This window comes from Leuresthes tenuis, unplaced genomic scaffold (assembly GCF_036924035.1).
Source record: "Leuresthes tenuis unplaced genomic scaffold, fLeuTen1.0.hap1 SCAF_7, whole genome shotgun sequence".
NCBI lineage: Eukaryota > Metazoa > Chordata > Actinopteri > Atheriniformes > Atherinopsidae > Leuresthes > Leuresthes tenuis.
The window spans coordinates 19847748-19862973 of record NW_027325361.1 but is presented as its reverse complement, the minus strand read 5'-3'; the positions used below and the strand labels follow the sequence as shown (position 1 = coordinate 19862973).

The 15226-nt window shown below is 38.9% G+C and overlaps 1 protein-coding gene across 1 annotated transcript in view; it reads left to right on the top strand.

Moving 5' to 3' along the window:
- The window catches only part of fgf22 (fibroblast growth factor 22), a 29360-nt gene extending 16604 nt beyond the window's left edge, over positions 1–12756 (top strand). Inside the window, exons 2-3 of the mRNA XM_072389761.1 lie at positions 9536–9639; positions 10854–12756. Of these exons, the coding sequence (XP_072245862.1) occupies positions 9536–9639; positions 10854–11048 (299 nt within the window). The 3' untranslated portion in view covers positions 11049–12756. The remainder of the gene's footprint in view (positions 1–9535; positions 9640–10853) is intronic.
- Positions 12757–15226: the final 2470 nt, after the last annotated feature.

Below are 15226 nucleotides of genomic sequence, written 5' to 3'. Positions count from 1 at the left end.
TTGCAAGAATGTTTAGCCGAACAGCTGTGATACTAATTTTCTTTGTGAAAAAAAGACAAAAACTACTGCCATCAATTGTCTATATTTATAAGAATGGGAATATGAAAGAAATATGTGTTCAAATTAAAAACAACAACAGACAACTGTCATTGAGTCGTTGAGCTGAGTCCACTGGGAATAATGTCAGACTTGCTAGATAGTTTCCTGCCGGGCAATATTTCTTCAGAGATTTATAAGATGTTAAGTGTTTCTGCTTTTTCCAGGCTTTCCACTCATTTCCTCTGTCTTGTAGTTGTTATTTCAGGATTAGACCAGTGGAATTTTGAGTCACAAGTGATCAGTGATAGGATATACTGGGCATCTACCATGCAGACAATGGCGTGTAACAATATAGACATTTTCCGACTGAGAAATTAAGGACAAATAAAACAACTGTTTGTTCTTGAAATTTTGTTCTTGTGTGGCCCCTCGTCTAAGTAGCAGCTAGCTTAGCTCTCCCATCAGAATTCCTCTGCCTCTCCAATCTGAGAACTCTCTGACCACGGCTCATAGCTACTTTACACAACCCTACATGAAAAAAAAATCCTTTATCAGTTACAGAAAAATACCAAAATATGCAGATGTAAATTTACAATTTGAGAAGTAAATAAATGTGTTAGAGTTGCTAACGAATTGACTGATCTCAAACATTATTTGACATCGTTTGTTGAGAAACGATTAGAAGCGGCTCAGTAAAAAATTCCTCCATTGCAATATTGCCTAATACTGCACATGGCATTTTCTGCCATGTGCATCTTACTGTTGTTTATGTTTGATGTTTTTTATTGACTTCCAATAAACTTTTAATTAGTTTTAAGCAAACCTTTGAGATGTTGCTAAATAGCACTCAGACTATAAAAACTAGGCTGTATCGTGTCATACTGTACTGTATAGCCTGTATTACACATGGCTGGGATAATCAAAGGCGCGACTGGTAACCCAGAACAACACCTCAAGGACGAAGATGAAAATAAAACACGGTGCCTTGTGCATTTATGCGAGAAAAATGGAGAAAGGTCTTCTCCGGCCATTTTATCCTCTTGAAGGCGATAAAGCAGATCGGACATGTAAGTCTGGCATACTGCAAAACTTGTTCCCAAAAGGTGCATCCACCACACCTTATTGGCAAGAGTTCTTTTAAAGGAAAACATAAAGCATCACCAGAGGTTGTAAATATTTTTTTTTACGAGTTGGCATTTTCTTTCAGAACTTAACCAAGTCTGTCGACACACTCTGAGCAGCCAAAAAAATGTGCATTGAAAAAAGATGGAGGAGATTTGACCGTGTGCACCTTATGGAATTATATATATTTTTACATTTTAAAGTGCATTATGTAAACCTTTTCAATGTTTTCATCATCATAAAAAGGTGTAGTTATAGCCAACCAAGTCATGTTGCGTGCTGCAATATTATATGATGACATTCTGCCCTTCACTTGTACTGTAACCACCCTATTCCATGTCATTTCCATGGTATGAAGTGTAAGGGTATGACATCCTGGCCTGTATTGCATCCTAACCTCAGCCATTAGGCAGGAGCAGTGCTAGATATAAAACTTTACTGGGGTACAGCCCTCCTATAACTCAAATCATATATTTTTATTGTTATGGCCTGCATGTGAATGAATTCCATTACTCAGTGAAATGTTACGTTTTTTTGGCTAATCTCATTAATCTTGCCACCAGCAAAGTGACAACAATGGCTTAAAGCTATTAATCTTTATGAACAAAAAATGAATGAGATCTACATACATTATGAACACCACAAATATTCATGCGTAAAGATGATATTCTGCATAAGCTAAAGTTTACATTAAGATGCTCTGTGGCAGCCGCTCTTTCATTTTCATCTCTGGGGTGTGGTCTCTGCTGTCTTTCACTCGTCTCACCTCCTCTCTTTGTCTTGACAGTTCATTCAACTCCCTCGCTCACCTTCTCGATTAACTCCCAAAAAACAAGGTTTATAGTACTATGTCCTAGACTGAATAAAGATAACTGGCTGCATTATATAAACCTGTTGACTATTTTCCAAGGAGGCAGCCCAGTCTGATGCAAACATTGAAGTATCGCCAGAAAGTCAACAGTCTGCATTATCTTTGAGCTTAGTTTGTGAGAGCGATTTTTTATTTATCATGCCTTGTTTTCAAGATGGCTGTCAATGGCTGCAGGAGGAAAAAAGCAAACACATACGCCTTGGGTATGCTAATATAAGGATCACCGTGTGCAAGAGAGAACTCTGTACTATGCATGTATGTGATTTGTATAAGGCCATAATTTAGAGCATAAACTGTTTCCATTGTCTGAAAAAAGGATCATTGACGAAAGCCACACCATCTGTGTAATTGGTGTAATCTCCACCTAGAGAAGTTTTATGTCAGTCAATGACATAATGGTTCATGTTTATTGTTGCTGTGGTAACTTGATTTGAGTGTGTTTCAGTGTGAGTGCATCTGTGTGTCCATGACCAGCTATGTCCTCTGGCAAAATATCATGGAATTAAGCCAAAAGGTTAAAAATAAGCAAGTTTTTTTTTTCAGTGGATGCGGATCTGCTTGGCAGACACGTTTGCTGCCATTTATGGTTGGAGTGTACCGCCAATACAGTTATAAATGTTGCAAAGCCCACTGATACAGACATGAAAAAGATATTGACATTTTATGGCATTTGGACCTTCACAGTCATGTGGATGTGGAAGGTAATAATTGAGGATTTCTTACAAGTAAATTGTGAGAACCTTTGAAGATTTAATAAACTATTCCATTTCTTTCTTAACATGTTGTGAAGAATTGATTAAAACTGCTTGAATTGCCATTTTAAGGAGTGAAATACATTATTCTATACATCTCAAAATATTGAAGTGCAGCCCACTGTGTACTGTAAATAACCCTTTTCCATCCAAGTAGCAGGGTCATAGGCCCCATCTTGTGCTTAAGTCAGGTTTTATGTCAGCCATTCATTGAAGTGAGATCCTCACAGCATCATTATCGTGTACAAAACAGTGGTCCTATCAAGTTCCCATTATATGAGCACCCTGACAAGGCTTTCCTTCCTCTGTCAGCCACAAATCAATATGAAGTTATTGGATACTTTTGCCTTGTTTCCTCTTTTCAACAGAGCATAGTTCATCTCATGCTTCCTGTATGTCCCCAGAGTCACCCATTGACAGTGACACTAGTGCTGACTCACTATTAGACTTGATTTGACAACCATAATCATAGTTTTGTTTTCAGGGTGTGAACATTGGTGTCTGCCCTAAATTTGTATCATGATTATGTTTTATCACCAACTTAATGGGTGGACATCGTGTGATAATTTCTTGTGTTTCTTTGATTTCCTCTCAGACTAAAGGTAAAACTGTTCCAAAGCAGATTTATAGTCACCACATGTATGAAACAAATCTGTTTCCAAATATTTTTTTTTTGGGGGGGGGGCAATAGTTTGGAGTAAGGAGAGAAAATAGAAAGAATGCTGACAGGAATCGACCTACAGAGGCTGCAGTTGTGGTATGAACCTTAACCTTACTCTGTTTTTTAATGACAGCATATTCAGAAAAACTGGTATCGGTATCTAACAGCTATTAGTGGCTATACAGTGACAGTTACTAAATGTGGTAATGTAGCTTAAATTCCAGGTCATTATCAAATTTGCCATAACTGTGTCAAAGGCGGAAAGAAATATAAGCACAATCCCGGCTGTGTCCCACCTGCTCCCCAATACCGCCCCTGAGAACTGTTTCTTTTACATGTTTTTTGCATATCACAGCAGAAATGTCTGTTGTTCATCTTAAAAGTTACTTAAAAAGTTATGTGAAAATGATCAAGCGAGACTAAAGTGGGGGAAAATTCAAATCCTGCCTATTGTGAGTCACAAAAATGAAAGCCCTCACACAAGACACACTGACTGAATTGACCAATGAATGTGTAGTTAGCTTCTGTTCCCAGTGGGTCAGTGATAGTTTCGTCATTCATTTGTCTCTAGGGAGTTAATTGTCTTTTGCAGAATATTGGCAGTTGTTCCAAAGACAATAAAACGTGCAATGTGTCCACATAAACGGGCCTTTAAAAGGTTAGATCATAAATTGATTTGCATCTGAACTGTCTTCAGGTTACGCATTAACTTCTAAAAATAGCCAGACAAAACTATTCCTCTCCAAAGGTCCTTCCTTTCCATCATCTTATTACTGTACATTTAAGGTTTAACATGCAAACGGGTCCATATCACAGCACCTTGACGACCTCCACAGTATGTCGTTTCTCATCGTAATCTCTCAAGGTGTTTAAAGTAATAGTGAGTGATGCAGCCTTTGTTTGTGCCGATACACAGGCGGCTCTTTTGCCCAGTACCAGACCCTTCGAGGGGGTCATGGCAGATCAAAGGTGCTGGTCACAGCCATTAGGCCTGGCAGCCCAAACCCGACATGAAAAGCCTGTGTTTTGAAAAGGAGGGCAGAAGGAAAAAAAACAACAGGGCCCTCTTCGTTTAAAAAGCAAGCAAACTGTGAAATAATTGAAAAGGTATGTCAATCAAGAGCAGGAACACAGCGGGAGCTCCAAGATTCCCAGGCTTTGCTCTGGTTGAGCACTAAGCCATGGAGGGTTGCTCAAGGGGGCAACACAAGAAATTAAAGACTCCAAAAAAGGAACAAAAAGAAGACAGGAGGAAAAGAGCAGAAAAATCTCTTTTCCTCTTTCCCTTTGCTCAGTTGTTCCCTTCTCTCTGCTTTAAATTTGTGATAGAAGGGGGTATTTTGCCAGAGTTTGCAGAGCCTCATTCAGAACACTTGGTTGTTAATAAGATCTTGTCTTGCTTTTCACCTCTCAGGTGAGTAACAAAGACCTGATGGAGGGCAGCTTTTGGAAGCACCTGCCCCCACCATCAAAGCCACCATCATATTACCTTCAGCCTGTACTCCCTCTTCTCCTTCCTCCTTCCCCCAAAGCATGGGTTTGACAAAAGGGGACCCAGTGAAACTGCCGTTTTTTTTTCCAAGGTCAGAAAAGGCTTGAATGATCTGACGATGGGCTGGTGTCCAAGAAATGGGGAACGGAAAGAAAAGAAAGAGTAAAAAAGAGAGTGGGTAAAAGAGTTTTTCTATGCTTTTAAAAATCCCATAGAGAAATAAATAGCAAGTCCACAGTTGACTAGACATGTATGGTGCTGGATTTGCTTGTAATGGCAGCTTGAGCTTATTGACAGTCCCAGCCAAAACATGTCAAAGGTTAAGAGATCTTGCCAACTGCAAGTGGGAAGCCAAAAGTGCCCTTTTCATGTGCTCAATAGGACCATCGGTTGAAACTTGCTCTGCAGAACAAGGCGAAGAAGTGCTCAGTGCAACTCAGTAACAAAGAGTAAATCTGTCCTCTTTGTTTTTCTTCATTGTGACACTGTTCAGTGCAATTAAAGCATTTTTTTAATTAAAATTTTTTATTTGAAACATGAATTTATTTCCTCTGAATCCCATTAGTTAGTTATTGCACCAGCGAAAGAATAATTTAATCAAGTCAAACTAGAAAAACGTGCTGTTGTTTACAACAATCTAGGCTTCACTGTAAGTAATTGTTGACACCCTTCAAAATATCCAAAAAAAAACCAAACAGGAGCCTTAACGTCTATGTTGACAATGTTCTCATATATATTGATAAATTTATCTTTATCTCTCTTGAGCTACAAAACGGTTTTATAATGAATGTGACAGTTCCAGTCGAAAATATCTACTGTTCCATAAGAATATATCCTCATACAGCATCTCCGGTGAAGTAATAACTGAACTTCAACAGTCAGAAAAACTCTCTACTGATTTCAAAATTCTTTCTCTCAACACAATGCTGTGACTTTTCAAAAGGTGGACAGTAATGGATCTAACTGGTCTCTATAGATGTTTAGTCAAGTGTCCAATGTCTAAATGATCCCTGTAGACAATGAGAAATCCCATGCCGTCAGGTCTTTTGTAGGCAAGCTGCTACCACAAATATGAATAAAATGTACTATCAGAAAAAAGTGGCACACGAAAACCACTTCACAAACTCATGTCTGTGCTCTAGAACTTGATTTATTTGTTAATCAAATAAAGTAAAGTAAAACCTGACGTGTCAGAGTAAAGCAAACGAGACTTTTCACACTCAAACCCTTTCGATGACAAACTCCATCACATCCTGGAGCTCAAAACCAGCAAATGGTGGCAATTACTGCTGGCTCCACTTTCAGGCACCAGCAGTTTTCATTGGCCTGGACTAATCCCCCATAAACCCTTGCAGCGTCACAATCACCAACAGAGTCTCAGTTAATTGCTTACGAGTCTCTTGCACGCTCCAGGTGCCACCAGAGTACACCCGGTGTTTGTAAACACAGCTCGTAAAAAGGAGGCGGCCTTCAAAGTGTCAGTGTTTCCTTGGAGGATCAGAGGCAGCGCAGGAATGATGGGGGTGCAGCTGCACTCATACCTGGATGGACCGAAATAAGGCATTCCCGCCTTTCCTGCAGCTGTGTGCAAGTGGGGAGAGGGCTTCATTTACACGTTCCTGTCAGAGAAGAAAGACGCTCAACAGGAGTTTGTGTTTGTTTACCTTCCCCTTCTCCTCTTTCCCCCTTTTCACTCTTTGTACTTCTTTGTGTGGGTGCCTAAAGTGGATGACCTCACATGGTAAGCATGACCAGTGATGTTCAGGGCTGAAAAAAAGTTTGAGATAGTTTTGTGCTTAAAAGCGATGGGAGCAGCAGATGTGTGTGCTTTTTCTTTTAATCTATGGATCCCTTCACATGTTGTCTTTTAACCCAGCAACATATCCTGATGATATTAGCAGCCACCGTGTGGAGAAGAAGATGTGCAATGTGCAATAATCTATTTGAAATGATGTATATTATACTATATTATATATTATTAGATACTATATTATTACTATATTATTACTATATTATTAGATATAGATGATAGGTTCACAATTATAAGTCTTTCTTGGATACTCAAATGCCCAAATGTACTATAAAAGTGTTTTTTTGGTCACAAAGCTGCTCTATATACTAGCTGAAAAGTCATTCTATCTTAAAGTGATTACAGTGTGAGTGACAGGGACAAAATCCACAGTTCATGTTTCATATTACTTCTGGTCGGCTGAAAAAATAGATAAATAAATAGATAAATAATAGGCTTCAGCAATCTGGGTAACATAAATCATGTGGCACATCTATTAAGGTCAGGATTCCTTTTTTTTCTCCAACTGTACCTCAAAAGCAGCTCAAGTTGCAGCCACTGACTGCTGTATGTCAGAAAAGGATCTCCTAGTTGACAGTGTTAATGGAAGAAGCAAAAACAGCGACCTGCAACCTCGTTCAGTGTGCATATAGACATTTTGATGCTGTAAAATAGACGATCCAAGATGAGGAACTGCAGTTAAAGTGCCACAGAACAACAACCTGGGTATTTTTGGAAGAAGAAAGATGATATTATAACAGATCTTAAAAGGGAGGAAGTCTTGGATGACAAATGGGTCAATGACATATCTAAAACAGAAGACTGTATCCATTTGTATCCGTTTGTATCCTCTTCCCAGTGACTACATTTACATACACAAATTGATCTTTTCTTTTTCATACTCAAGAATATTTCTATTAGGACGTTTGTGATTAATACATGTGACTATTTCACCAGGACTCTCATTACATGCAGCTATGAATAAAACAGAACTTTCATTTTTTATCTTTTGGTCTTGTTTGATCTTGAAATACATGCACATAACCAAATATAACCAGAAATATAGGCGTTTTGGAGGAAGTGTTCATCTCTATCTTTTCTCCGCATACTGCTGGCTTGCTGGTTTGTGTATATTAGGCAGAGATGACTGATAATTAAGCAAACAGCACATTGGGCAAAACAAAATTTAGACATATTCCTGATGGACTTTATTCATGTCCAATAGATGTTCTAAAGCCTAAATAATGTCACTATACTAAAAGTGTAGAAAAAAAACTACATTAGAATAAACTCCTACTCTATGAGACTGTCCTATATCGAATGTGGAATATTATGACATTCAGAACAATAATGGAGTATTAGTGCGCATGTACTAATTCTGTAAAGTTATACAATGAACTTTCCTGCACTGAAATCAATGACTGAGTTTGCAGTGGAATCAAAAAGCATTCTGCAAATCAGACCATAAAGTCAGGAGATACTTCTCAGCATCTTTCTACATGGAATGTATAAACTATTTTTAATATTCTGTTGATTAATTTGTAAAAAATGCATTAAGATACACTTTAAATCTCTAACATTTAATCCCAGAACACATTGAGTGCTTTTGGAAAGTTCTGCCTTACTGTTCTTTCCACACAAATTCTCAACAAATACAAATAGACAACCAACAAAAACTGAATAGAACACATGAGGGGTGGCACCTGTAAAGTTCTGTTTGGAGCATTTACTTCTCATTGATTCAGCAGATCAGTTCATTGCAAGACCTATGGTTGTACCAAAGAGGCCATCTATCTGGTGGCCAGCGGCACGCCCCTGCAGCCATTTTGACTCTTTATCGTCACTTATGTCCTTAAATCTTTGGAACCCTGTTGTTCACCTCCTTGATCTGATGTTACATTAATGGCATACGCCCAAAGCCAACAACCCTCTTCACAAACAGGCCTTTAAATAAAAGACGTGATTTTTCTTCATATACCTGCATGGCTCTTGGTGAAGAGAAGGGTTTCACACCAATCAGATAGGCAGCCACATCAAGGTGCTACTGGAGGTGTAAGTGGGCAAATGAAGGAAAAAAATGTTATCCATAAAGGGCCTTCATCTCCAGCAATTAGCTCCTATTCAGGACCATGCAGTATGCCTGCAGGTCATCTCCAAAACATCTCCCTGTCATAGCCAAGACAAAGGGTGCGTGCCCTAATTTTTGTATGCAGACAGAAAGCAGATCAAGAGTGTGCCACATGGGACTTGTTTGCAATCAGCGCCCTGAGGAAACAATTATCTTATAAGCTTGCCAGCTTTTTCATGGGGTTAAGTGGGTTAGAGAGACCACTTAGGTGGCAAGCAGACATGCTTTGTCTGTCAGTAAACAACACTGGGTATCATCAGGATGGAGTGTCACATCTGGAGTCAGGGTGGTTTTTATGAATGCATGTAGCAGTACAGACTAAGTTCTGTAGTGGCTGCTTCAAAAGTTTGCTAAAAAAATGTATACTCTAGTTCAGAGTCTGTTCAGGCTTGTGGATTTATTTTTTCTCATAATTCGAAAATGATATTAAACCTAATTTTATATGATGCAGTCATGGCTTTATCTGTTTAAAGTGCCCAAACATGAAAGCTATCCCCTCAAAGGAAGCTCTTGTCTAGCCTAGCGTACATGTCCTGTGAATTTGACTTTTTTTCTCTCTTGTCCTAATAGAATGTATCTGTCTGGTACCCTAATCACTAATGATAGAGTAGCTTTTGATGGCAAAACTGACATGGATTGATGTCTCTAACCCAGACTCTTGTCCTCTCTTTTATTTTCCAGGCCTAATGGAAATCCGATCTGTCAGCGTGGGAGTTGTTGCCATCAAATCTGTCAGCAACGGGCTGTACTTAGCTATGTCCAAGAAAGGCACGCTCTTTGGATCGGTGCGTATACAACCCGGCAACATTGTTTCTGGGGGTCAAGACTCTGGGGGCTGAGAAGGAGACGGGAGTTAGTGAGGGTGGGAGAGGTATATATGTTAACCTGAGGTAAAGCGAAATCCTCAGCTGGGAAGTCCAGAGTGGGGTCAGAGTGTTGCTATCAATCATGGCTGTACACCTGGGCAACGACTGACGAAACCTGCAGCTTGAGCTGGCTTGTTTCACTGTCAAAATAGATAGCAGAGGGGAAAAAAAACAACAACTCCCAATGACAAAGAGACAGCTGGGCTCATTTAATACCTTGCGTGCTATCTGCCAGTTGTTGTTTTGCACAGCAAGCTTTCAAAAGAAATCACCCCTTTGTTAAAATGAGACACACATCAGACCCGAGGTGTGTGGTGTCTAGCTCAAGTACTTACATCTTGGACAAAGAGAAATCAGAGACAAGTAATCACTCAGTAAGTCGTGATAAGGGAAGAGCCTTCAACACAGAAAACAAGACATAAAGAGACAATAGGATCAAGGACTTTACTAAACTCTTGTCTAAAATGCCAGGAGATTCACAGCAGGCTCACACTATACTGATACTATCACAGAGAGGCCCTCGTTATGGCATCATGATAATGATCTAGAACGTCTCTTGTCACTTCAATATCTTTCAAGAGTCTTTGACCAACTGATATAAGGCAGTAAGCGCCCATATGAAAGTGGCTTTGCTGCGGGCTGAATGTTGAATTAAAAGAATGTTCTTCCAAAAAGGATACTTAGGATATTGTCATCTTTGTGAGTCAAAGATCAAAGACTCCTCTCCATACAAAGTTGACTTTCTTTAAGTAGCCGTAACGTTCCGGAAAATAAATCTGTTTCCGTCCACTGACAGAAATGATATTGGGTTGATCAGACATGTATATATAACCAAAACCTTAAGCATGGATGAACATGACCATGTTGTAGTTAGGCTTAACCATAAATCATTTCCCATATCCATGATCTTAGAAAGTCAAATGAACTACATCCTTTGAGATGGAAAAAAAGCAGCTCACTGTAACCACTGCAAACACCTGGAAAATCTTTTACTGCAACAACAGACATTAACCTTTGTGCACTTCTTGGAAGTGGGCCTTTTACAGGGCAGCAGGAAAAGCAGTCAGCTCTTAGCTGAAGACTCATCTGTAATAACCTCCAATAACATGTCTTCTTCTTTCATCTGATCGCAGGTGAAGTACAACCCAAGCTGCAAGTTTAAAGAGCGCATTGAGGAAAATGGCTACAACACATACGCCTCACTGCGCTGGAAGCACGGTGGCAGGCAGATGTTTGTTTCGCTGAACGGGCGTGGGAAACCGCGGCGAGGTCACAAGGCTCGACGAAGGCACCCGTCTACTCACTTCCTGCCCATGCTCCCCTCCTAGGTGCCCAAGTCTGAACTCTGACCGGCAGCTGGATGGCTCACCTGCCTCTTCACACTAGTCTTGATCTAGCTGTGACAACAATCTCTCATTTTTTTATTTTCTCATCCTCTTGTCCTAAATGTACATTTTCTGAGGTCTGTAACATTTGTAGAGTTAGTATAATATCTACTTTTAAGTTATTTCCTGCATTTTCTAATGGTGTTAATATAATACGATGCAGTCCAATAGAGTAAAACTTTATCATCATCTGCAGCTGTCAGGTTACACAATCCTATTGTGTGTAAATGGCAAGTAAAAAGATGTTTGAGTGATATTATTAGGGTGTAAGAAGACGGAGACTGGGCAGAGAGATATGGAATCAGCAAAAAGTGGTTCCCTGTTTCATTATGAAATGAATAGTATAAGTATTAAGACAAAAAGTAACCTTGAAATAGTTGCAAATCAAAGGTAAAGGTACCGCCTAGCATACTGAGGTCACATTCTTGTCATTTTCAGGGAGATTAACAGGCAGCATCACAATCAGCTATAAAAAAAAAACATACCTACAGTCAGCATTTTAAGGGCAATATGAGTTTTTTTTTCTTTTTTTCCTTCATACAGTAACCTATATCTACCCCCAAAAAATTGTTTCTCTTTTGCATCATAAAGTACATTTTAAGATATGAAAAAAAAACAATGAGCTACTTCATAAACAACTTTATATGATATTTAATAAGGTCACATATCAGGTCAGGACGTACAGTTTATCATGGGAAGGAGAATTCCGTGCATAGTGCAGTCTCCACCAGATTTTTTCCTTGAAAGAAAGGGTTTATTATAAGGGTTAACATAAACTAGCATTGTTTTATTCTGTTAACTCTTGTATTATTTTTTTGAAAAGTCTTGGTCATTATGGGAATTTAAACTCGTGACTTCAGCCCGTCTGCAATTTTTCCTCTTTTAGCGTGGAATGTAGTGACACCATTGGACAAAAGATACGTACTTGTGCCTGAGATGTACCTGATTACCTGTACTTATTTCCCAGCTCGAACGCTGATACATGAACTTTTCTGTCTGAAAATATATGAAAGAAACTAAGCTAATTACTGGGATAACAAGCTGGATTTTCTCATTTGCCCTTTGCATGCTTGTGCATGTTTCTGTCAGTCCACTTCTCTCATCTAACAACCTGCACAGCGTGTAGGTTAGAAATCAGTACCTGAAAACGTACGTTGTGTCCTGTCTAGCCTCGGACATTTAGTCTTTAGAGCAGTTGTGAAATAAGTGATTTCCATTTCAAGTCATGCACCGAATCTCAACAGCTACATTAATTTTGTACACAGTAGTAAACAGTTTAATATGAACAATCTCCCTCGCTAACACAGTAGACAACACAACTGTTGCTAATAGAACATTTAATATATTTAAAACATTTTGTACTCTTTAACTGTATAAATTTGATGTTTATTGTTATTGCTGACTTTTCTGTTGGATTGAAGGGAAAACATAGTTGTAAGTGAGTCTATATTCAGCTCAAATTGTAAGGTATTCGTACTGGATATTGGTACATTTGTGATCACGCAAAACTTTTATCTGTTGGTCAATAAGAGGCGGTTGTATACTGTATACTGTATAATATAACATTTTGAGAACAAACAGTCCTGAGATCCAATTCAGCTAAGTCATTTGAGTGCCTTGGTCCATGCTGAGTTTGGTAAACCTCAATAAAATGTGGATAATTCATGAGTGATGGCTCACTTGCTTACTAACCTTATTTGAATAATTTTCTGAAATAGTGGAGTTCAGCAGTGTCATGATAATCTTATATTGTATGTAACCCTGACTGTGAAGTGTTTGTGACATCTTCATCAGAGCTCTTTGACAAAATCCCCCTTCTCATCATAATCATGACAAAACTCCCAGCAGGGGAGGCCCCTGATGCAGAGGACCTCCTGTCTGATGAAAGGTCTGCGGTTATGAACTGTGCAACTGAGCACTGAGACCATTTACACACTGACAAGCCATCCAGTGGCACAGGAGGCCACTCTGTCTTTTCAGCAAACAGAAAGGAGAGTCAATGATGAATAGTGGCTGCTTGGGGTGAATAAAGGCCAACCTTTCAGCCTGTCATAATGTGCGATTACTGTGACCGGGTACATGTCTGGTCAGAATGGCAGGAAGTCACACTGTAGTTCAGCTCCAAAGGTCTGGGTGTAGCACACAAAGTATGGGAGGTCTGGCAGAACTGTTGCCATGCAAATGTCTTCATGCTCAGCCGTGTACTACTTGTACCTAATTGTTCCCTCTTGTTAATATAGTAATTCTTAAGTTAGCTGCACGGTTATGTTCTTATTGCTGAGAGGTGGATAAGGAGATCAACACAGCGAAACTACAGCAAGTCACAGTTAAAGTAGATAGTATTACACACATGAAAATGTTAGGCTTTAAATATGTGAAAAACAAGCACAGTATGGCAGTATTTTGATTTAGAAAATCTAAACATGGAGATAGGCTGACACTGGCTTTCAAACATTAGACTGGTGCAGTGCCTTCTTCTGCACAGGCATGCAAAGTTAATCTGCATGGCAAGAAGACTTACACTGCTAGCATTAGCCACACTTCTCAAATTAACCTGATGTTGTTCATGCACAGTTTCTGTGATCCTTTAACCTAATGAATGGAATCGTGTTTAAATAAGACTTTATTCTGAGTATATTCATATTTAGTTGATTAGTCTCCATTTAATCCAGAATTAGTCACTTGGAGAATCCCTATAGCTTAACACTGACTAGAAACTAAAATGCTCTCTCTAAAGAGAAAAAAAAAAAAAACAGCAACAGCTCATTATTATCAAAAACGTTCTTTCACGCATGCAAACACATGAATGACTAACAGCCCAGTAACCACCAAAGACACCATGAAATTAGTGCAATCAAGAAACAGGGCCCATGACTCCCTCTGCAAGTAAGAAACTGACAATCTTTTTAACTGGTAATTGGAAGTCTTGTATGACAAAAAGTTCATGAAAGTGACAAACAGAAACTACTGGAACACATTTAATGTTCACTTGATCTGGTTTCGTCGAATTAAAAAAAGGAAGATGCTTTAGCGATGGATATAGAATTTGCAGATACAGTTCGTGTCATGAAAAATTCGGATCACGTGAATGATCGACTGTTTCTGTTTATAGAGAAGAAACATGGCCTGTAGAACATATAAAGTTGAGGTCATTCTGCATTGAATTTGAGGTAATTGAGTTTATTCACAACATTGTAAAGATCCTGTTAGCCCGAGGCTGTCTTTAGTGTGCAGGGACCTTGCATACTAAGCTTCAGGTTCATGTTTTTTATGCACATACTGAAAGACTAGCCTCTTAAATCCTGTCTCAGTCCATTTCTGGTCAACATGAAAAAGGTAAACATTTCTGCCCTCTGCAAGTTAAAAAGAAAACATGTTTTTCACAAGTTCCAAGATGATAGCAAATCATTTTTATTAACCATATAGTGATTTATGATACCCACAGACTGCTACTCCAGTTTATGAACATGCAGCTGAATGTACTAAAAGTGCTTTAACTTTTTAATTATCAAATGATTGGAAAAAAGAGTTGGACTTTTACATGGAAACAGATTTTGGCAATGCATCAGCTTGTTAATCAACTTATCTTACAGACAGTTTCTGCAAAACCATATGTGAACTTCTTTGGATTTGTCATTTTTAAAGTACATCCACTTAGTCCTGATACATAGTTTGTATTATGGAGGCGTTGTATGGGGGTCAGTTATCTAGCACAGTGTGTGGATCTAAGCGGTTTATTTTGTTCCTTGGATACTTACTTAAATTCCTCTGTATAAGGTCTATGTTTTCTATCTACTCCTGTCTCAGTTCCTCCTCCTCCTCTTCTTCTTCTTCTTCTTCTTCTTCTTCTTCTTCACTAAATCAGCCATTTTATTCAGCATTTTAGTCAATTTCAAAATGGCACTCCCATCTCAAAATTCAACCCAACATGGCATACCTTCACATTCCCTGTACTCAAGGTTTTTCCACCACACCTCCACCTCTGTTTATTGCAGTGCTGTCTTCTAATGACAGCCTAATGTCACGGCTTTTTCGTTGGAAGACATGGAACTATAAGTTGGAACTTATAACTGCAGTTTCCTGTGCATTTTTTCCTGTGAACATATGATAACCATGTGACC